We start from the raw sequence: 24,408 nt of genomic DNA on the forward strand, positions 1-24,408 counted from the left end.
GCCTCTCACTGTTGTGGCCTCTCCCGTTGCGGAGCACAGGCTCCGGATGCGCAGGCTCAGCGGCCATGGGTCCCGGGCCCAGCCGCTCTGCGGAATGTGGGATCTTCCCGGACTGGGGCACGATCCCGTGTCCCCTGCATCGGCAGGCGGACTCTCAACCACTGCGCCACCAGGGAAGCCCCATGCTCTGGATTTTGCAGTAACCTGTGCAGGTAGTTTTCCCCGATGTAGTCCCTACTGGGAAACAATTACACAGTCCTGTTTTTCTAAAAATTGTGAATTACCTTGAGCATATTTCTTTTCTTTTATTTCTTTTTTTTTTAACAAAACTTTTTGTTGTTGTTTTGTTTTGGCCGAGCTGCACGGCACACAGGATCTTAGTTCCCCGACCAGGGATGGAACCCGCGCCCCGTGCTGTGGAAGCATGGAGGCTTAACCACTGGACTGCCAGGGAAGTCCCAACAAAAGTTTATTTTTAAATGTACAATAGGCTCCCAAACAACACTTCATTCTAGCTGTAGGTGGCAACAGATGTTATGACTGGGAAATCGAGATGGTTAAAGAGGAATGGAATTAAGGACCATCATTGCCTCAGGCACAAAGAACAGCTTACTTTGGGCCATATTTCTTAATTCCACCTCTGGCCAGGGGCCCTTCTCTGAGGCCTCCTCTCTCTGTTTCTGCTTAAATGTCTTATCTTCCTCATCCATCTCCTTGTCCTGGTCCTTGGGCTGCTTCAGGGGCTGCTTCTTGCCACGTTTGAGGCAAGACATGGCTCCTTCCTCCCCTTCCCCAGACCCTGCCACCGGAAGCAAGGACCTATTTCAATTATAACTAAAACTGTTTGAAACATCACAGATGATTTCTCTGCAGGTTATCATCTAGATTTGAAGAAAGGGGAATGAGAAATCTTCGCCACTCTTGTTCTGCTTTGTGAATTGATAAAATTATGAAGCTTGCCTTATAAGCATTTTACCTATTGTTAAAAATTTTGCATCGAACTTTCTGTGCTGCCTTTTTAAAGCCCAAAAAGGGCATAAAATTCTCCAGTCATAGGATCATTAAGCATTCAAAATTTGCGCTGTTCAGAGCAAAAAATACATGTTTATATAAGTATACAAACATTTATGTGTATATATACCACATATGTGTTTTTTTAAGCACAAACCAATGGATATTGGAGAAGGGGTCTGTGAAGATGAATGCCACAGATTCAACAAAAATTAAACACCCATTCATTCAGCAAATGTTAGGTGTTGGTACTGTGAAGACAAATACAACCTGTCCCTGTTTTCAAGGAACTTTTCTGATAGACAAGGGATCATGTAACTGTCATAAGGTGCTATGCTGAGGGGTACCACTTAGCCTTTTTTAGCATTCTCTGTTTCTGAATTGTCTTCCGAACTTGAAACTTGTGTCTTTATTCTGTAAATAGCACCATGTGCCAGCCATCTTCTAAAGGGGAGGGAAGGAGTAATGAACAAGACAGAGAATTCCCTGTTTTTATGTAACTTAATTGTAGAGGGGCTGGTAGACGATACCCCGTAAGAAAATAGCAGAGTAAGTGTTAGAAGGCAGTGAGAAAGGGGGAGGTGGTGGAGAGCTGGGAGGTGAAAAGGTGTGAAGATCTACTGATGGCCATTGCAGCAGATGCCAGGGGTGGAAAGGGGTGTGGTGGGCACCAGGAATGCCAGAGGCGCCTAGGCCTCTCACAGTGCAAGTAGGAGTGCACTGTGAGAGTAGTGCAGCAGACAGAGAGTTGATTACATAAGGATACAGCAGGAGTTTGGATTTTCTTCTTGGTGTGATTAGAAGCCGCTGAGGAAATAAGTAGGATCTGATTTTAAAGGATTCCACTTTGTGGAATCCACTTTGAATGATTTGCAGCTGATAGTAGCTGAGTTGATTATATTTTAATAGTCGATAGAGTACAAATCAGTTTCTACTTATTTGGGGCCTTGAGTGTGAAATAGTATAATCCACACCTGATCCTGTCCAAGTACTAGATGAGGGAACTGTCATTAAATGGCATTCACATAGTATTTGCTTCCAGGGAAGGCATGAGTTTTTATGGTGGGGAAAAAAGTTTTCCTGTTGGTTAGAAGATACTACCATTTTTGTGTTAGTAATTTATTTATTTAAGTCAACCAGATCTCCTTTAGGTTTTTTTTTTGCTGTTCTTGTTATTTCCGGTTTGTTTGTTTGTAAATGATATCCTTTAAAGATCTAAGAGGAGTAGACTTGGCTGGTAGGGTAAGAAATGTAATTTCTTAAAAACTTTCTTACCCTAACCTTGTAAATAATTACACTTAAGTTACTTTATCTCAATTAATTCTCACAGGTAAGTGATAGTGTCCCTGTTTTATAAATGAGGAAATGAAAGTTAGAGAAATGAAGTCATTTGTCTAAAACCACACAACTAATAAGTAGCAAAGCAGGCCTCAGCCTCAAAGCCCACGTTTTTAACCTATAGATGACATCGCACCCAACCCCCTACCGCCAACGATGGCGATGCTTTTCAAGAGTTCTAACACTGAAGAACCACCGAGTAGTTCTTACATAGTTGGAGTGGTGGAAGATTGAGCCCTGACAAATTGTTTTTACAGTTTGGAAACAGCGTGGAGGAGATTTCTGTCCTGCCTGAAGTATCATTTGTGAAAAAGACATGCAGGACTCCGTGCCCTAAATTTAATGGGAGGGAATCGTGCTCCACGGTGGCACTTTAACCACATCGTTCTCTGAAGCAAGGACCTGGGTCATGAAGGGACACCCTGGAGCAGGGCGCGTTGAGGCCACTGAAAGTGTTTGCCAGACCACGTAGAGGACAGCGCTTTTACAGATTTAAGTGAAAATGTGATAGTATTCTTGTTCTCTTTCTCCATTTTCAGGGGAAAAACTTTTCTCTTTTTATCTTTTCAGGTCTGCCCAGAACAATATGACAAAGGCAGTAGATGCATTTAGTAAGTATTTTCTGTGTCTGAAATGCAGGAACTGTTCAGGAACAACTTCAGCATTTGCCTTTCCCCCTTTCCCTGGTAACTTTGGATTGACGATACCCCAGTATTTTCATGCTTCCAGGTATGCCGCTCTGAAATATGCTAGTCTTCTCAGTAAGTATCTCTGTAACGTGGGGGATGTGAGGGATGAAGGGTAATTCCGTGCCCTACCTGAGCACGTGTGTGAGGGGGGCCTGAGGTTAGGAGTTTACCCGAGGAAGTGAGGACACAGACCATTTCTTCGTGCATCGCTTGTCACTCCTCAGAGCCACGCAGGAGCTTGGGTGACCCAATAGCGTGTAAGGCCAATCACGCTCATCTGTTGAGGGTTCTTCCTGACTAAACCTCTCGATGTGCTTTATGTTGTTTTGTTCTCACGACAGTTCTGTGAGTATCATATAACACACACGTATTATTATCTCCATTTTATAGAAGAGAAAACTGAGGCTTAGAGAAATCGTTTACCCAAGGTCAAACAGGGCATTCCTTTCTTGTTATCAGAGGCCTAGAAAGCCACGTTGGCTTCTTTGGTGAACATGGAGTCAGGCAGAGGGAGGCTGATGGCCTTCAGGCTTATGGGATGGTTTGTCCAGCCTCCCTGCTCTATTACTGAACCCCTCTCTGGATGTCTCTTGATATTAACCAGTTTCAGGATGTCCTTCCTAGGCAGTTGTACAAACTTTGCCTCAACTCCTCTGTGAAATGAGACACTAACACAGTTAGGGCCTCATGCCTTTTATCACGGAGCTGGTTGGTTACTTGGTATAGGGTTCAGTAGTAATAAGAAACTGGGCTGTCAGGTTTGAATGGAGAGAAAGAAGGCAGCGGCCAAAAAGGACAAGACATATGAGGTGCTATAGGGCAAGAACATTTAAATTTAGGTGACGATTCCTGGCAGCTAGGGAGCAGTGTGACGTTATGAGGCGGCAAGGAAGCCGAAGGCAAAGAGAGAAAGGAAAAAGAATGTCCAAGCTTTTCTGTCTGTGAGTCGGTGGTTCATTTATTATTTAATCGTGACTTTCCTTCAGTTGGTGCCGTGGTAGGTATTGTACAGAAAGGGTTCTCGCTTATCTAGAAGGTGCTTCATTCCTCAGTTGAATGTATATGTGTAATGCGATTCTAGAAAATTGCAATAAAATTTTCTTAAATCTATTTTTTGGTCCTGATGAAAAGTTCCTAAAGTTCACCTGGAAGAATAAACGTCTGTCAATAGCCAATATAATTTTTAAAAAGAACTTTCCCTAATAAATATCAAAACCTGTTATGAATCCATTTGAAAACATTGGAATACAAAAAGCAGTGGAACTGAAGTCTAGACCCACAATGGAATTCGGAATACAGTAAAGCAGTCTTAGAAAAGCAAGGCCAGACAGCTGACTGCATGGGAAAAAATGGAGTCTTACACTAACATTCCAGGTAGATTAAATGTAAAAATGAGGCCATAATAGTAACCGTAAGAAATTAATTTGGTAGAGGAAAGCCCTTCACGCAGGTCTGTCAAACAGGGAAAAGAATGCTCTTTGGGGGACTTCCCTGGTGGCGCAGTGGTTAAGAATGCGCCTGTGAATGCAGGGGACACGGGTTCGAGCCCTGGTCCGGGAAGATCCCACATGCCACGGGAGCAACTAAGCCCATGTGCCACAACTACTGAGCCTGTGCTCTAGAGCCCGTGAGCCACAACTATTGAAGCTTGCACGCCTAGAGCCCGTGCTCTGCAACAAGAGAAGCCACCGCAATGAGAAGCCTGCGCACCACAACGAAGAGTAGACCTCGCTCGCCGCAACTAGAGAAAGCCCGCGAACAGCAACGAAGACCCAGTGCAGCCAAAGAGAAATAAATTAGTAAATAAATAAAATTTAAAAATAATATTAAATTTAAAAAAAAGAATGCTCTTTGGTTACCTAAAATATAAAATTTCAGTCTCTCAAAATCTAATGAGTTAAAATGGCAGGGAAAATATTTACAGTATATGATAGTTATGAACCAATAAGAAAAGCATAAACACTCCAGTAGAAAATATTTATTTTATAAACAAAGGAGAATTATTATAAGCTAAGTATAAGAAATGCAAATTAAGTTTTCTATCAAATTTCAAAAGATAAAAAATAATTCTCAGTATATGGGGCATAGGTACATGCGTAAGACCACAACGCTAAAAATATACACTTGTATTACTTTCTGTGATTTGTCAGTAAGTATCAAAAGCCTTAAAAATGTTTATACCTTTACCCTAGCAATTCCACTAATAGGATTATCCTCAGGAAATAATTAAGAATTTTGGCCAAGATTTAACTACTGTTTATATTAGTGAGAAATGGAAATAATTTAAATATTCAACTACAAGCCATCTATCCAACAGATTACTGTAGCCATTAAGATGATCACTACGAATATTAGAAAATGTTTGTTATGTGAAAATAAATTATAAAATAGTATAAATAGTGGAATTTCTTTTTAATAAAAAAAAGCATAGAGAAAGTCTGGGAAGAGACCCATTAAGGTGTTAGATTATTTTCCTTAATAGAATAACTTTATTGAGATGTGGTTCATAGTAGTATACAGTTCACCCATTGAAAGTGTATAATTCAGTGGTGTTTAGTATATTCACAGAGTTGCGCAACTGTCACCACAATCAATAACCTATTCAGGGAGTTCCCTGGTGGTCTAGTGGTTAGGATTTGGTGCTTTCACTGCCATGGCCCAGGTTCAGCCCCTGTGCGTGTGGCCAAAATTAAGTTAAAAAAAAAAAAATTATTTTGGCCACGCCATGCTGCTCATAGGATCTTAGTTCCCCGACTCTGGGTTGATTTTTCATTTTCTTGATGGTATCTTTCGAATCACAGAAGTTTTAAATTCTTGATGAAGTCTGATTTAGCTATTTTATCTTTTGTTGTGTGTGCTTTTGGTATCCTAGAAGGCTTTGCCTAACTCCAGGTCACAAAGATTTACTCCTGTATTTTTTTCTAAGACTTTTATAGTTTTAGCTTTTACATTTTGGTCTGTGATCCATTTTGAGTTAATTTTTTGTTTGTTTTTGCGGTACGCGGGCCTCTCACTGTTGTGGCCTCTCCCGTTGCGGAGCACAGGCTCCGGACGCGCAGGCTCAGCGGCCATGGCTCACGGGCCCAGCCGCTCTGCGGCATGTGGGATCTTCCCAGACCGGGGCACGAACCCGTGTCCCCTGCATCGGCAGGCGGCCTCTCAACCACTGCGCCACCAGGGAAGCCCCATTTTGAGTTAATTTTTATGGATGTTGGGATGTAGGAGTCCAGCTTCATTCTTTTGCACGTGGAGATCAGTTGTCCTAGCACCATTTGCTGGAAAGACTATTCTTTCTCCCATTGAATTGTGTTGGCACCCTTGTTGAAAATCAATTGACTGTGAATGTAAGAGTTTATTTCTAGATATATGTCTGTCCTTATGCCAGTACAATGCTGTGTTGATTATTGTAAATTCTGAAATTGGAAAGCATGAATTTTCAGCTTTGTTCTTTTTCAGGATTGTTTTGGCTATTATTGGTCCCTTGAATTTGCATATGAATTTTAGGATCAGTTTGTTGGTTTCTGCAAATAGATTATATTGGTTTTTTTTTTTTTGATAAACAATTTTTTAGAGAAGTTTTAGGTTCACAGCAAAATTGAGAAGAAGATACAGAGATTTCCCATATATGCCCTGCCCTCACCCGCACATAACCTTCCCCATTATCATAGTCCCTCACCATAGTGGTACATTTATTACAATCAGTGGACCTACAGTGACACATCATTATCACCTAGAGTCCATAGATTACATACATTAGGGTTCACTCTTGGTGTTGTACATTTTATGGGTTTGGACAAATGTATAATGACGTGAGTTCACCATTATAGGATCATACTAGATTATATTTTAAAATTTCTTTTTGTTACCTAAATTTTCTGATTAGTCAAAAGCAGATATGCTTTGCTAATGTAATGTTTTTAATTAAAAATATTGTTTTGGGCTTCCCTGGTGGCGCAGTGGTTGAGAGTCCACCTGCCAATGCAGGGGACATGGGTTCATGCCCCGGTCTGGGAAGATCCCACATACTGCAGGGCGGCTGGGCCCGTGAGCCATGGCCGCTGAGCCTGTGCGTCCGGAGCCTGTGCTCCGCAACGGGAGAGGCCACAACAGTGAGAGGGCTGCGTACCGCAAAAAAAAAAAAAAAAAAAAAAATATATTGTTTTAAACTTTGTTGATCATGTATTTTTTTTCTGGAAGTATGTGAAAATGATTGGTGAAAATATTGCGTTTAGTTCACTTTATTTTCGTGAAATTGAAGAAGAAAAAAAAACTACCTTCTTTTGTATATGGAGAAATTCAGGACAGAGTGTGTGTGATTTATGTGCGTTTCCTAGTCGTCCGTTGAATAGGAACTAAAATCTGGATCCTCAGGCCAAGGATGAGCTGTAGGGGCCACACCACCGCCTCCAGGCCTGAGCGCTCCTGCTGCAGAGCTGGCCGCACCAAATAATGTCTCTGTGAGACTGGAGAGCTTTCATTTATTTCCAGGCTGGTTCTGATTTGGGGTGGATTTTGGTTTTGTTTTCCCCCGCCACCTTTTAAAAAAATCTGGATCTGCTATTAGTAGGATCCTAGATAAGTGGCCTTAAATTATGAAATGTGAGCAGGTTCAAAAAAGTTAAAATGTGCAGTTTTTAGAAATGCATTTTCCATTGCAGATTTCAACTAAGTTGAACAACATAAAAATAAACATTAAGGGGATCAGAAACAAATAGAACTGAAGTTTCAGTCCTCAGATCCAGAGAGAGAATCTCAGGAAGCGGCATCCCAGCTTCTGGTGGTCAAAGAGCTCCGCTGCTGATTCTGACCTAGAGTCCAGTGTTAAAGCTGCCCTGTGACAGTTCCTTAGGGAAGTCAGCACTTTGCCAACTGCTGACTCTCTTAATAGCCTAGCCTTTAATCAAGTCTGTTGGAATATTCTGTTGTTTTGTTTGGTTCTATTTCTTTTCTCTGTTTCATGTTTTGTTTGTTTTCATGAGAGCTGGAGAATGTGTTAGAGAAAGCACAACTCTAGACTATATTTACACAGTTGAAATCAACATTTTTTTTATAGGGCAGATTTAGTTCATACCTTAACCATTTGAATCTGAATCATTAACCTCTGTCCCAATGTATTTGTTTATTGGCATTATTGACAAGAGGTGTTTTGGTTGAATGAATGTTTTATAAGTTTTGTTTGATTGATTAAAATGTAGCTAAGTACTCCTAAATTTTTTTTTTCCTTTTTTATAGAAAAGTCTCTTAAGTTATGTGTCACCAAGGAGATGCTCCTTCTTAGCATTACAACTGCTTATACAGGTAATAGGATTAATTATGGTTTTGGTTTTCTGTGGCTGCATAATTACAGTAAGGGTTGAAAACAGCAACTGTGTTACTTTCTCACAGTTCTGTGCATTGACTGGTCTCAGCTAAATGGTTTTTCTGATGGTCTCGGGGTCTCTTGTGGCTGCTGTTAAAGGGTGGCTGAGGCTAAAACTTCCAAGGAAGTTTCATTTGCATGTCTGAACGGGTCTGATGCTAGCTGGGTCTCAGATTTCTCCTTGTGTCTCAGCCAGCTATGTGACCCCCTCCCACACTGGTGAAAGCAAATCATAGGGCCAGCCCAAATTCAGTGTGGGATGATTCTACACAAGAGTTTGAAAACTGGGAGGCCTGGTTCATCCTAACCAGTGATTTTAGGGCAAAATAGAACACTACAGAAAATAATCATGAGTAAATCTGTGTAACTTGGCGTGAATTAAGATAATTTTTAATGAAATGGAATGAGTTTTGTGGCTTACAGTGATAATGTGATGTGATAATAGGTGGAATACTCTTAGATCTTAAGGAAATCAGTTTCCTTGTAAAAATTGCTCTAATGTGTCAATTATTACTTTTGCTGTTACAGTTGACCCTTGAACAGTGAAGGGATGGATTAGGGGTGCTGACCTCCCCCGCAGTTAAAATCTTCATATAACTTTAGTCCACCCTTTGTGTCCGTGCTTCCTTATCTGCTGATTGAACTAGCTGTGGATCCTGTAGTCTATATGGACCCACACAGTTCAAACCCGTGTTGTCCAAGGTTCAACTGTATGTGCCTCATCGGTATAAACGTCTTATTTTTAGGTCAAACAGAATAAATATTAAACATCCTCAGAATTCAGTTAAGGTTTTGTAGCGTTAAGGAATCAGGTTTTCTACTCATTTGCTCTAATTTTCTACCCGAATTTTTGGAATTTCTTTTCCTAGGACAGTGTGTTTAATTAAAACTTTTGACTTTAAGCAAAAGTGGATAGTAGGTATTGGTCTTACAAATGTATATCCCTGTTCCCTTGGGAAGCTATTAATAAGGATAATGAGCACTTTAGTTTCACTGTTACAAGTTTATGTTAATTATGTTCTCTGTTCATCCCCTGTCTGCGCACAGAGTGACCATTTTTAACATAAGGGTGTCTTCGCTTATTTGAGTTGTATGCTTTTATCTGAAATGTGTGACAGCTGCCGTCTTGTGGCTAGTTCCATGTCATCAGTTAGGTCACGTAAAATTATGCTGTGCTTGGGGAGTAGCATTTCAGCCTGTGTGCATTTTGTTTTATGCATGTATAGCTCAAATACTACTAGTCACGAAGAAAAACCAGGAAAGGGAGACTGTGCATTTTTTTCAATACTAAATCCAGTGCTTCCCAATCCATGGTTGGTTGAATCTGAGGCTGCAGAGTCTTGGATATGGAGGGCTGACTATGGGACTTGAGTATCTATGGAGTTTTATACCTAGGGACAACTGTAATTTAAATCTCATTTTTTTCTGAAGGTCTGGAATTGACTTTCTTCTCTGGTGTATATGGAACCTGTATCGGCGCTATAAATAAATTTGGAACAGAAGAGAAAAGCCTCATTGGACTTTCTGGCATTTTCATTGGCATTGGAGAAATTTTAGGTTGGTTTAAGGAAAAAAGTTTTTGCACTAAATCAGTTTGTTACAGAAATTTTAAATGTACTTCACCTCTCTATCCTTGAATTTCTGTTTCCTTGCTTTTATACAAATGGGTATGTCTTTGTTTTTTTTTGTTGTTATCACTGTTCTAAAACTAAATTACAAAACATTTGCCAAATAATTCAAGACAAAACCATAAGTAAGAAAACATGGTCTCTCCCAGCTTTTCCTCTTAAAATACTTAGGGAAGGTGTATTAGAATTCCTGAATTTTTTTAAATTTATTTTTTATTTTTTAGTGTGTTAGTTTCTGCTTTATAGCAGAGTGAATCAGCTATACATATATCCCCATATCTCCTCCCTCTTGTGTCTCTCTCCCACCCTCCCTATCCCACCCCTCTAGGTGGTCACAAAGCACTGAGCTGATCTCCCTGTGCTATGCGGCTGCTTCCCACTAGCTATCTGTTTTACATTTGGTAGTGTATATATGTCCATGCCACTCTCTCACTTTGTCCCAGCTTACCCTTCCCACTCCCCATGTCCTCAAGTCCATTCTCTACATCTGCATCTTTAGAATTCCTGAATTTCTTATTCTCTGAATCTCTGACACCAGTTGGATGTGCGACAATACAGTTCAATTCTGACACTCCTAGAGTTAGCATCGGACTCCACAGGTTCAAGGGTGTAGTCCTGCAAGACCAGCCTCACTTGAGACATCAGTCATTAAGTCCTGGGTCCCAGGCTATCTTCCCTTCTGTCCAGCTTGGCTACACATTCAAGGGTTCCCACCACACCCCTGGAAAATGCTATACTTACTGTTAAAGTTTATTATAAAGGATGCAAACGAACAGCCGGATGAAGAGGTACATAGGGCAAAGTCCAGAAGGGCCCCTAGTGTAGGAAGCTCTGTCCCGATGGAGGCTGGGTGTGGTACCCTCCCGTCATGTGGATGCAGTCATCACCAGGAAGCTTTCCCAAACCTGTTTTGTAGGGATTTAGGGAGATCTCATTATGTCACATGGTTGATTAAATCATCCACCATTGGTGATTAGACTCAGCTTCTACCCCCTCTCCCCTCCCCTGAGATTGGGGGGTGGGGCTGAAAGTTCCAACCCTCTAATCAAGGCTGGGTCCTTCTGACAACCAGCCCCCATCCTGACTATCTAGGGCCACCTCCATACCCCCTCAAGGATCACCTCATCATCATAAACTCTGGTGTCATTGGAAGGGATTAGTTAAGATAACTAGAGACATTCCTTTCACTGAGAAATTCCTAGGGTTTTAAGAGCTCCATGCTGGAAAGTGGAGAGGAGGAGAGGACAAGGCAAAGACCAAATCTCTTTTTATTATACCACCAGGTATTCCTTATTCAGCAATGATCCGTTCAGTACTTGCAGTATATTGGGTGTTGTGTCACATATGAGGAACTTACCAATTCGGCACGTATTTGTTGGGAATCCATTGTATGAACAAAACATGGAGCTTATATTCTTGGGGAAGAACACAGACAATAAAAAACATTGGAAACTTAGAATGTCAGACAGTGATAAGCACTATGGAGAAAGCAGACTTGGGTGTATTTTTGTTCCCTAATTCAGCAGTCCCCAACCTTTTTGGCACCAAGAACAGTTTCATGGAAGACAGTTTTTCCATGGATGGGGGCGGGGGGCATGGTTTCGGGATAACTCAAGCACATTACATTTACTGTGCACTTTATTTCCATTATTATTACATTGTAATATATAATGAAATAATTATACAACTCACCATAATGCAGAATCAATGGGAGCCCTGAGCTTGTTTTCCTGCAACTCGATGGTCCCGTTGGGGGTGATGGGAGACAGTGGCACCTGACATGTGTTGCTTATGTCCAGTCTACTCCATAAGATGCAGCTTAATTGTCACGTGGCACTCACTGATAGGGTTTTTTTTTTTTTTAGCAATTGATATTGTCATATTTTTGGAGTTTAGCAATCCTAATAGGTGTGCTGTGGTATGATTTTAATTTGTAATTCCCTAATAGTATATGATATTTTTGTATGATTTTTACTATCTGTATATCTTTTTTGGCCAGGTGTCTTGTTCAAATCCTAACTCATTATTTATTTATTTATTTATTTTTGGCTGTGTTGGGTCTTCGTTTCTGTGCATGGGCTTTCTCTAGTTGCGGCGAGTGGGGGCCACTCTTCATCGCGGTGCGCGGGCCTCTCACTGTCGCGGCCTCTGTTGTTGCGGAGCACAAGCTCCAGACGTGCAGGCTCAGTAGTTGTGGCTCACGGGCCTACTTGCTCCGCGGCATGTGGGATCTTCCCAGACCAGGGCTCGAACCCGTGTCCCCTGCATTGGTAGGTGGATTCTTAACCACTGTGCCACCAGGGAAGCCCCACTGATAGGGTTTTGATATGAGTCTTCAAGCAACTGGTTTATTATGGTCTCTGTGCAGACAAACCTCTCTGCTAATGATAACCTGTATTTGCAGCCACTCCCCAGCGCTAGCATCACCGCCTCAGCTCCCCCTCAGATCATCAGGCATTAGATTCTCAAAAGGAGCATGCAACCCAGATCCCTCGAATGCACAGTTCACAGTAGGGCTCATGCTCCTATGAGAATCTAATGCTGCTGCTGACCTGACAAGAGGCGGAGCTCAGGCAGTAATGCGAGCTATGGGGAGCGGCTGTAAATATGGAAGAAGCGGCTGGCCTGCTGCTCCCCTCCTGCTGTGGGGCCCGGTTCCTAGCAGGGCACCGGTACCCCTCCCCTAATTTATTGCCAACACCTGGCACGTGTGTGTGTGTGTGTGTGTGTGTGTGTGTGTGTGTGTAAACATGTTAATACAGTTACAGAACTTGTTTTAATGTCTTTGCTCATTCTAACATCTGCAACAGCTCTGGGGTAGTGTTGTTTTATCCTTTACAACTTTATCGAGACATAATTCACATGACGTGTAGTTCACCCGTTTAAAGTATACAGATGTGTTTTTTAGTATATTCACAGGGTTGTACCGCCATCACTGTAATCTAATTATAGAACATTGTCATCACCCTTCTCCAGGAAACTGCTAATCTACTTTCTCTATAGATTTGTTTATTCTGGATATCTTGTGTAAATGGAATCATACAATATATATAATCTCTTGTGTCTGGCTTCTTTCACTTAGCACAATGTTTTCAAGATTTTCCCATGGTGTAGCATGTATCAGTACTTCATTTCTTTTTCTTTATTTATTTTTTACTTCATTCCTTTTTATTATCAAATAATATTTAGTTGTATGGATCTACTACATTTTATTTATCCATTTATCATGTCACAGACATCTGGGTTGTTTTTGTTTTTTTTTTTTTTTTTTTTTTGCGGTACGCAGGCCTCTCACTGTTGTGGCCTCTCCCGTTGCGGAGCACAGGCTCCGGACGCGCAGGCTCAGCAGCCATGGCTCACAGGCCCAGTCGCTCCGCGGCATGTGGGATCTTCCCGGACCGGGGCACGAACCCGCGTCCCCTGCATCGGCAGGCAGACTCTCAACCACTGCGCCACCAGGGAAGCCCTGTTTTCGCTTTTTGGCCATTATGAATAACGCTGCTGTGAACATTGGTGTATACTTTTTGTGTGAGCTTACGTTTTCATTTCTCTTGCATGTAAACCCAGCACTAGAATTGCTGGGCCATGTGCTAACTCTGTGTTTGACTGATTTGTCTGCTTACGATGGGTCCTGTCTTCCTGTCTCTTTGCATGCCTGGTAGTGTTGTGGATACGAGCCATTGTGAACCGTACCTTGTTGGGTGCAGGATGTTCTTTATATTCCTGTTAACGTTCTTGAGCTTTGTTCTTGGATGTGGTTCATTTACTTGGAAACAGTGTGATTTTTTTTAGGTCTTGCTTTTAAAATTTGTTGGACGGGATCAGAGCACTGCTCAGACTAGGGCTAATTATCCCTCACCCCTGATGGAAGACGCTTCTGTGTACACCCAGTGCCCGTGAATAATAAGATTTCCAGTCTGGCTGGTGGGGCCAGGCACTCTTCCCTGCCCAGGGCAGGGCACTAACACCTCTAATCCTCTTGGAAGTTTCTTTCCAGGCCTCTGCTCATTTACTCACATCCTGTGCTGATCAGCTGTCCTTTCTTATACTCTGTCTTGGGGACTCAGGCACCTTATCTCCCCAGACTCTCAGGTCTGTCTCCTCAACTCAGAGAGGCTGCGGGCCTCCACCTGCCTTCCCTCCTCTCCTCCCTCTCCCTCCCTGCAGCCCACAGCCTCTCAGTCAGCTGGGGCAGGTGTGGGCCTCACCTCATTTGTTTCCTGACTCTCAAAGATCACTGCCCTTTGTCGCGTCTTCAAAACCATTGTGTCATATTTCTGGTACTTTTTTTGGCATGTGGGGGAGTGGGTCACCTGTGTGCATTTTGTGATCTGTTTTGTCTTGTTTATTTTTAGTCCATTTGCGCAGCCGTGGCATTTTTCTACAGTAACTACCTTCTTCTTCATTGGCAACTCCTGGTCATGGTGATGTTTGGGTTTTTTGGAACTGTTTCCTTCTTCACTGTGGAGTGGGAAGCTGCTGCCATTGTAGCCCGGGGCTCTGTTAATAACTCTGTTTCAACAGTTATTTCTTACTTTCTATATTTGTGCCTTCTTTCTTTCTCTCTTTTTTGATTAAATTAGCTATTGTTTTGTCCGTTTAATTTATTTTTTCAAAGAACTAAGATTTTGATATAGTAACTTGGCCTTGGGTTTTTCTGTTCTCTACTTCATTCATTTTATAGGTGGAAGCCTCTTTGGCCTGCTGAGCAAGAATAATCGTTTTGGTAGGAATCCAGTTGTGCTGTTGGGCATCCTGGTGCATTTTATAGCTTTTTATTTAATATTTCTCAACATGCCGGGGGATGCCCCTATTGCTCCTGTTGAAGGAACTGATAGCAGTGCTTACATCAAACCCAGGTACAGTGACTCTCCTTTTTCTAGTAATTTAAGGAAGAGTGGGAGGTAGAGGATGGCTAGGAATTTAGAATGGAGCAGTTAATCCTTTTCTGCAAGTCTGTTATCTTTAAAAGGTCATCTGTCAAGTGTTAATGAAGCCAGAATGAGTTTAGATAGGAATCCATAGAGAATCCCAAGGTATTTTTCTAATTGCTGGTTTTAACCTTTCTCCCCACTAAATCTTTTTCTTGACCTGTGAAGGAGCACATAAGTATCTGATTTGAACTTTATATCTCTGCCTTTCAACCAGTGAAATGTCTAGAAATTTGGGCCCCGAGGAAGAGCAATGAGGAGCGAGGGGTTGAACAGCTGAGCCGGCCACCCTGTTCTCTCACAGTGTCCACAGGAGCTTTGAGGGTGTCATTTTTTTGCACTCAACTCTCAGAGTCATTGTAGATGTGAGTGTTTATGTCTAGATCCACAGTCCAAGAGCAGCTCTGCCCCAAACACAGTGTTTGCTTCCCCAATAGTTAGTAGACCAGAGTTTGCTAGACTGCGAAGGTGAGTGCGTTTGAGCATAAATTCTGACTTTGTAAATTCCAGTATTTATTCATACTTGTTTCATACTGTTTAAAACTTGAAAGTAAAATGCTTTTGTGGGTGAGTTGTTTCTACATTTTAATCAACTCTAACAAATATTGTTAATGCTCACTCTAAATTAATTTTGTTTTATTCAGCAAAGAAGTTGCCATCTTCTGCAGCTTCCTGTTGGGGCTTGGAGACAGCTGCTTCAACACCCAGCTGCTTAGTATTCTAGGTTTTCTCTATTCTGAAGACAGTGCACCGGCTTTTGCAGTCTTTAAATTTGTGCAGGTAACCTCTTCTTCAGATTGTGTTTAAAGCAGGGTCTGTTTTTTTTTTTAGCAAACTTTGTTTTCTTAATATTTCTTAAATGAAAGTCAAGGACAACCTTTAAAAGGATTTATGGGACTTCCCTGGAGGTCCAGTGGTTAAGACTCTGCACTTCCACTGCAGGGGGCGCAGGTTTGATCCCTGGTCAAGGAACTAAGGTCCCACATGCTGCATGGCGCGGCCAAAAATAAAAAATAAAATAAATAATAGGGCTTCCCTGGTGGCGCAGTGGTTGAGAGTCCGCCTGCCGATGCAGGGGACGTGGGTTTGTGCCCCGGTCCGGGAGGATCCCACATGCCGCGGAGCGGCTGGGCCCGTGGGCCATAGCTGCTGAGCCTGCGCGTCCGGAGCCTGTGCTCCGCAACGGGAGAGGCCACAATAGTGAGAGGCCCGCGTACCGCAAAAAAAAAAAAAAAGCATTTGTGATTAGAGTTAGGAAGCAATGAGTAGTGTGATCTTTTTTGCCGCATCACTTGTATAAGAGATTTTATGTTCTGGTCTCTCTGTGGCTCAGACTTCCTTAGATACCAGAACTCATAGTACACACATGTAACAGGAGTGTTTCACACTGTTCATGCACATTATTTTATAACTCCTGTTTTTTACAAAATACCATTTTAAACAGTAGCTTACTTGATTGTTCCCAGCTCTCAGCAGGAGTTTGTGGTGCATGTTTGTGAGCTAGTGACCAAGGAAGTGCCGTGTAGATGCAGAAAGAGCAGGGAGCCGTGCAAGGCACAGGAAGCCTTGGGTCAGAGAGCGGTGGGGCTCTTTGTGGAGCGGCTGGGTCACCTGTGTGCATTTTGTGATCTGTTTTGTCTTGTTTATTTTTAGTCCATTTGCGCAGCCGTGGCATTTTTCTACAGTAACTACCTTCTCCTTCATTGGCAACTCCTGGTCATGGTGATGTTTGGGTTTTTTGGAACTGTTTCCTTCTTCACTGTGGAGTGGGAAGCTGCTGCCATTGTAGCCCGGGGCTCTGACTACCGAAGTATTTGATGAAGGGTGCGCACGAGAGGAGGCTGCCTCTTCAGACAGCTCGGCTGGGCCGTAGGGCTCGGTGGAGGAGGCCCGCTCTCATCTTCACAGTACATTGGAGGATGTTTAGGATGGAAAATCAGAGATTTAAGACTGCTAAATCTGCCAGAGTTGGTATTCAAGTTTACAGATGTTAGTTGTTTAAAACTAGTGGAATAAGGGAGACTTGTACTGTCGATTATGATTGTTCAAAGATGTTGTTTTTTCAGTTCATCTGTCTCGCATTCCTTTTGATCATGTTATAAACGTGTAGGTGTTTTCTTCTCCCCCTGTTCTCTTTGAACGATCGTGCTTTGATTGAAACTACTAGGCCATATGTCATATAAAGACTCCTGCTGGGTATGGCGTATGTGTTACTATGTAATAAAAGGGAGCATATGCCACCCCACACGTGTCTGGGAATGACATTTAAATAAATCATGTGATGCTGAAATGGAATCTTTGAAAAGATTTGCACATTCTTTCTCTTTAAATGTTTTTGTTTGATAAAGTTTTCTTACCTTGTAGTTCATAGCAAGGGGGGGCGCTAATCAAGTATTATGAAATGGGGTAAAAATTGTCTTAAGTTTTAAAAACAGGAATCTAACATTTGTAGATGAACAAAAACACATTTACTGGGGGAGGATTTTGCTAGTAATTTTCCTGGAGGATGCAACGCATTAAAAAAAAAAACCCCAAAACATGTAGTGAGGTCTAAGCTATGGTGGCAGGCTGCCGTCACTTATATATCTTTTTACAGCAGACACCATTCCATAAGTGTGTCTGGGAATGGAATGTGTAACTATCTGGGGAGATGTTTAAATGGAAATGTTAACTTTTTTTTTTTTTTGCTGTATACGGGCCTCTCACTGCCATGGCCTCTCCTGTTGCGGAGCACAGGCCCCGGATGCACAGGCTCAGCGGCCATGGCTCACGGGCCCAGCTGCTCTGCGGCATGTGGGATCTTCCCGGACCGGGGCACGAACCCGTGTCCCCTGCATCGGCAGGCGGACTCTCAACCACTGCGCCACCGGGGAAGCCCGGAAATGTTAACTTTAATCCATAAGAGCTTAAAACAATTATTTTAATTGAGGTATAGTTCAGACACCATAAAATTCACCATTGTAAAGTATACAATTTAGTGTTTTTTTTAGTACAGTCACAAGGTTGTACAACTGTCACCATTATTTTTTTTTTTTTTTTTTTTTTTTTTGGTGGTACGCGGGCTTCTCACTGTTGTGGCCTCTCCCGTTGCGGAGCACAGGCTCCGGACGCGCAGGCTCAGCGGCCATGGCTCACGGGCCTAGCCGCTCTGCGGCATGTGGGATCTTCCCGGACCGGGGCACGAACCCGTGTCCCCTGCATCGGCAGGCGGACTCCCAACCACTGCGCCACCAGGGAAGCCCCTGTCACCATTATCTTTTCCGAACATTTTCATCATCCCAAAAAGAAGCCCTGTGCCTGTTAGTAGTCATTCCCCATTCTCTGGCCTGGCACTGGCAGTTACTCATCTACTTTCTATCTGTGGATTTGCCTATCGTGGACATTTCATATAAATGGGAAAGCTCACTTTTGAAAGTCATGCTTAACTGTACAAATGAAGACTTTTATGGCAAAGTAAATTTAACCAAGAAGACAGACAATATTTTGTTTTCCATTGTTTTTAAAAGCCAGCTTAGAAATTTTATGGAGTGTGATGTTCAGACTTGATGACAATTGCAGGGGGTCGGAAAGCTCTGTAGTTAGCTGGGACCCTTAGAGAAGTTTCATTTGTATGCAACACTAAACTCTTTTGCCCCAAGTTGTAAAGTTTTGGTTTTCTTTCTTGAAGTTGAGATAAACTCAGTTGTTAGTTGATTTTATATAAATAATTTGTAAATGCTATTTCAGAATTAATAACAAATGATTTTATTATCTCCTTAAGCACATCATTGTTTACCCAGTTGTGTTAGTTTTCTATCACCACCATATGACACATCACCCCAGAACTTAGCCACTTAAAACAGCGCCTATGTATTTTCTCACAGTTTCTGTGGGTCTGGAATCTGGGCGTGGCTGAGCCAAGTCCTCCAGCTCAGGGTCTGTTACGAGGCTGAGGTCAAGGTGTTGGCCGGGTGCCCCCCGGGGGGAGGACCTGCTTCTCAGCTCACTCGTGTGGTCCTGGACAGGAGGCAGTTCCTCGCAGCCTGTTGGACTAAGGGTCTTAGTTTCTCACGGTTGTCCTCAGGCAGCTGTCCTCAACAAAGAAAGCAAGTGAGGAAAGCCAAAGGCAGGTGCCAGCAGGCCAGAAGTCACCATCTTTTATAACTTAATCTTGAAAGTGACATCTCCTCACTTCTGCTGTATTCTCTTTACTAGATGCAAGTCACTAGTTCCTGGCCACACTCAAGGGAGGGGGCGGGGGTTACACCAGGGAGTGAGTAGGACCAGTAGTGGATCCCCAGCACCGTCTCACAAGGCTGCCTGTCTCACGTGTCAGCTGGGAACTGGGTCCTGCACTCCCGTGTCGCTCATTCTCCCAGGCTCGGGCTCCCTTTGCCCCTGATGGATCTGCAAAACTAGGCGGCAGAGGTTAAATAGCCTCTGTTAATGCCGCTGAGTACCTCCACCCAAGGCAGCTGTAGCCTCTCATCTCCACTGCTAGGATTCCTGGTAACTTGTCAAAAGGGAAATGAAACGGAGTGAGGTAAGTGGGTCAGAAACACAACTTCTGGGCTGCCTCCCTCCCATTGCTGTGTGTGATGGTATTCACGTTAAGTTCTGTACTCACATTTTGTGTTTTGAGGGTTTGGTTTTGTTTTTTACTCAGTTTTTGTGCCTATAAATAGTGTTGACCTTGGTGAGCTCTTTATTTGACTGGTAACAGTAAGCTCATCTTTTAAATTTGTATCATTATTTGAGTTTAAAATGGAATATGATGAAATAAAGAGTTTAATTTTTATGCTCATCTTATGGACTCTGTCAAATAATCTATCTTCATGCCTCTAGGTAAGTAAAAGTCTTCGCTTTGTCTCACATGGGTGTGTGTGTGTGTAAATATGGGTGTGCCGCTCTTTTGCTACAAATTTCATACGGTGTGTATGGAAATTTGGCTTAGCCCTTGAGCAGCCTTTACTGAGTCATAGATGTTTCTCTCTGTGTGAAGAGGTTCCCCTCCCACGCCCTATTTTCTTCCCATACCCAAAGGCTTGGAAACCTCAGAACCTAGGCTTTGGCTCTTTATCCCGAGGGTTTCTTTCCTCTGGGAGTTTTGGCTGGTTGGTTGGTTGTTGATTTAATACAGAAAAATCCCTTGGAAATTTTTAAGTTCTCAGAATACAGAAAAGTTGCCCATGAAACAGAAAAAAAAGTGTTGGTGAGGATATAGAGAAATTGGAATCCTTGGGAGGTAGGAAGATAAAATGGTGCAGCCTTTATGGAAAAAAAAAGCTAACACTAGAATCACCGTATGATCCATCAATTCCATGTTTGGGTGTGTACCCCAAAGAATGAAAGCAGGGACTTGAAGAGAGATTTGTACAATCTTGCTGGTAGCAGCATTATTCACAACGGCCCAAGTGTACATCAGTGGATGAATGGGTAAACAAGGTGTGGTCCATACATACAATAGTATCCTGCATGCTATTTAATGGGGGCAGAGCCGCTGCACGCTTAGCACGCGGCAGTTAACGCGAGACCCTGAGTGCGAGACCAGGGTTAGAGGTCCCGCTCAGTCAGCCTCGTTGGGGTCCTCGAGCGGAGAGTACAATGAGAGCTGATGGAGGCCTTCTCCCTGGGGCCCTCCGGCCTTGGGATGGGCGGGTGAGGTGGGGGCCTGAGGACGGGCTGAGGGCTGTGTCCCACAGAGCTCCAGAGCCCTCCCCTCGGCTGCCCGCTGGCTGGGACCAGGCCTTGAAGCAGCAGCTAACCTCTCCCCATCCCTCCCTCGGCAACCTGATGGCGGCGGCAGTCTCCATGGGTCACAGACCATGGAGGCCTCAGCACCTGGAGTATGTGGACATTGCCATTAAGGTAACAGCTTCAGGGAATTCCCTGGTGGTCCAGTGGTTAGGACTTGGCGCTTTCACTGCAGTGGCCTAGGTTGGATCTCTGGTTGGGGAACTGAGATCCCGCAAGCCGCACCAGAAAAAAAAAAAAGGTAACAGCTTCAACCAGCTTCAGTCTCTCAGTTCAAGTTTCAAAAATTGGTCCAGCTTAGATCCGTTGTCTCCCGCTAGGAGGTGGCCAGAGGTCAGGGTTCAGTTGCAAGGACACTGCACATCATTACTTCAGGTCCACTTCTGTGGCTGGGGCTATTCTCAAGGGCAATTGTTTGTGACCTGGGACTTCACCTGATGGGTATTTGCTACAACATGTATTCCTATCGATCCTATACAACGGATCCCCTCCAGTTTAAATGAGAAGCCTGAGTCCGGCTGGTCCTGGGCCCCTGGCTCCCTCAGTGATGACGGCTGGGCAGGGTCTGGGGACCTGGTCCCGAGGGCACTACCAGATTTGCCTTCTCAGCCGGGCCTGGGCACTGGCGGGAGGACCCAGACTGGGGTGCTGGACGAACGCTCCCAAGCAGGGTGACCGGCCTGTGCAGGGACCCCCTACTCTTAGCCAGGGCCTGGATCTCAGAGGGTGAAAGTTGAGCCTTGGGACCTTGCCCTTTCTCGTCAGAACAGAGAATAACATTTGTTTTGGTGGAGGGTTACAGGAACCTGTGATCTGACCATGCCCTGGCCTCAGGAACAAAGGATCTGACACCAAGAAGTCTGCAACAACTAACCACGCCCCTCCCTCACCTTTCCTGTAAAAGGGCTTTGCTGAAAGCTTTTTGGGAGTTGGGGTGGTGGTTTTCTTTGTTTGTTTGTTTTTGCCCCGCCCCACACGGCTTGCAGCATCTTAGTTCCTTGACCAGGGATCCAACCTGGGCCACCGCAGTGAAAGCGCCGAGTCCTAACCACTGGACTGCCAGGGAACTCCCAAGTTGGGAGTGTTTTAAGGCATGATTCACCCGTCTCCTTTCTCTGCTCCAAACTCCAGCGTTTTGGTATTGTTTGGCCGGACTTGGTTGGATAACACTACAACATGGATGAGCCTTGAGGACATTAGGCTAAGTGAAATCAGCCCGTCACAAAAGGACGCATACTGTATGATTTCACTTATGTGAGATCCCTAGAAGAGCCAAACTCATAGAGACAGAAAGTAGAATGGTGGTTGCCAGGGCCTGGGGGGCTGGGGGGAAACAGAGGTATTGTTTAGTGGGAGTAGAGTGTCAGTTTTGGAGGATGAAAGTTCTGGAGATGGTGGTGATGGTCGCACAACAATGTAAACGTACTTAATGCCACTGAACCGTACACTTAAAAATGGTTAAGGTGGTAAATTTTATGGATAAAATTTTCATGTATTTTACCACTTAAAAATAACAATAAAATTTTGTGGCGCTGCATGGTATGTCTCAGGGGACCCCAGGACTTCTCCTAAATTGAAAGATTTGCTAGCAGGAATCAGGGTACTCCCAGCTAGGGTTCACTACAGTGACATGGTGAGGATATACAACCAGGTCATCAGGGACAAAGACCCGGGGGAGTCTAGAGGAATCCAGGTGCAAGGCTACCTTATGCTCCCTCCCTTCCCTGAGGGGTCACCTAGAGCTTCCTCTTCCCCCAGCACTGAAGATGCAGCAGCACGTGTGGGATGTTTCTATCCAGGAAAGCCCACTAAAGACACAGCACCCAAGGGTTTTACAGGGGCTGGTGGCAGGCACCCTCTGCCTGGCATTTACCAAGATTCTAGACTTGCATAGAGAAAGCAGGCAATTATTCAGCACAAACCGCATTTTTTTGCACAGTCTAGACACAGTGAGATACTCTTGCCCCCGTTAACTGTTGGCTAGAACCGATGATCAACCCTGCCTGCTGTATTTACCCTTTCATGCACAAGGCCAAGGCAGTGTTAAAGGAGCATCTTACAAACAAGGTTAGAATATTTCTTCTGCATCACCAATGACACAGAAAATCCTATAGAGGGAAAGGCCTTGAAGTGAACTAGCCCTGGGTTTATTGTTGTCAGGCTTTTCCTTCAGGGCCACAATCCTTGGAATTGTTCTGGCTTGTTCTTGTGAGCTAGATGTATGTGACTTTCACAGATGGGAATCTCCAGTTTCGCCCATTCTGAGGCTTCCCTGGGGTGCTTTGTATCAGGGAATCTTAGAATTGCTCTCAAGGATGATGGTATTTCCGAAACCCCTGTTGTTAGGTGTGACTCCTGTACCAGTGTCAAAGACCAGGATAGCAAGTGATTCTAGAAACTGTCATTGCTGTTCTTGGAACGAATTTTATGAAATTTTAGGTGAATTAAGTCATCTAAATAGAATATGTGTATATCCTTATTTTCTCAAATTGAGAGACTAATTGAAAGCAAACATTCTTTACAATATGGCCTAAGTGTCCACTTCTGTTACTTTTTTAAAAAATAAATACTTATTTAATTATTTGGTTGCTCTGGATCTTAGTTGTGGCAGGAGGGCTCCTTAGTCGTGGCATGTGAACTCTTTAGTTGCGGCATGCATGTAGGATCTAGTTCCCTGACCAGGGATTGAACCTGGGCCCCCTGCGTGGGGAGCGTGGAGTCTTAACCACTGCGCCACCAGGGAAGTCCCCCACTTCTGTTACTTCTGGTCTTTCAAGAAAATAGAAGTCTTGGGAAGACTGGATCAAATTCCAGCCATATAAGGGGATAAATGTGATACTATGAGCCTTTGTTTTATAATCAGCAGTGAAATTATTATGAATATGGATTATGGATATTGATTAGGAGACAGATTTGATAAAGAAAAGCTGGAGAGGGCCTGGAGAAAAGGAAACCCTCCTACACTGTTGGTGGGAGTGTAAATTGGTGCAGCCACTATGGAGAACAGGATGGAGTTTCCTTAAAAAAAAACTAAAAATAGAGTTGCTGTATGATCCAGCAATCCCACTCCTGGGCATATATCTGGAGAAAACTTTAATTCGAAAAGATTACATGCACCCCAGTGTTCATAGCCACACTACTTACTATAGCTAAGACACAGAAGCAACCTAAATGTCCATCAACAGATGACTGGGTAAAGAAGATATGGTATATATATATATAAATACACACACACACACACACACACACACACACACACAGTGGATTACTACTCAGCCATAAAAAAGAATGAAATAAAGCCATTTGCAGCAACATAGATGGACCTAGAGATTATCATACTAAGTGAAGTAAGTCAGAGAAAGACAAATACCATATGATATCACTTATATGTGGAATCTAAAATATGACACAAAGGACTTCCCTGGTGGCGCAGTGGTTAAGAATCCGCCTGCCAATGCAGGGGACAAGGGTTCGAGCCCTGGTCTGGGAAGATCCCACATGCCGCGGAACAGCAAAGCCCATGTGCCGCAATTCCTGAGCCTATACTCTAGAGCCCACGAGCCACAACTACTGAGCCCACGAGCCACAACTACTGAGCCCACGAGCCACAACTACTGAAGCCTGTGTGCCTAGAGCCCGTGCTCTGCAACAAGAGAAGCCACCGCAATGAGAAGCCCACGCACGACAATAAAGAGTAACCCCCGCTCGCTGCAACTAGA

At 43.6% G+C, this 24,408-nt stretch overlaps 1 protein-coding gene across 2 annotated transcripts in view; it reads left to right on the plus strand.

Annotated features, from left to right (window-relative positions):
- MFSD11 (major facilitator superfamily domain containing 11) overlaps window positions 1-17,251 on the plus strand; it is a 24,280-nt gene extending 7,029 nt beyond the window's left edge. For both annotated transcript variants that reach the window (XM_027080800.1, XM_027080798.1), the window contains 6 exons: window positions 2,920-2,960; window positions 8,271-8,336; window positions 9,829-9,954; window positions 14,710-14,884; window positions 15,601-15,736; window positions 16,610-17,251. In XM_027080800.1, coding sequence (XP_026936601.1) covers window positions 2,920-2,960; window positions 8,271-8,336; window positions 9,829-9,954; window positions 14,710-14,884; window positions 15,601-15,736; window positions 16,610-16,774 — 709 coding nt within the window. In that variant the 3' untranslated portion in view covers window positions 16,775-17,251. The remainder of the gene's footprint in view (window positions 1-2,919; window positions 2,961-8,270; window positions 8,337-9,828; window positions 9,955-14,709; window positions 14,885-15,600; window positions 15,737-16,609) is intronic.
- Window positions 17,252-24,408: the final 7,157 nt, after the last annotated feature.

Source organism: Aethalodelphis obliquidens, unplaced genomic scaffold (assembly GCF_003676395.1).
Source record: "Aethalodelphis obliquidens isolate GAN/ISIS:26980383/991018 unplaced genomic scaffold, ASM367639v1 scaffold44, whole genome shotgun sequence".
Taxonomy (NCBI): Eukaryota; Metazoa; Chordata; class Mammalia; order Artiodactyla; family Delphinidae; genus Aethalodelphis; species Aethalodelphis obliquidens.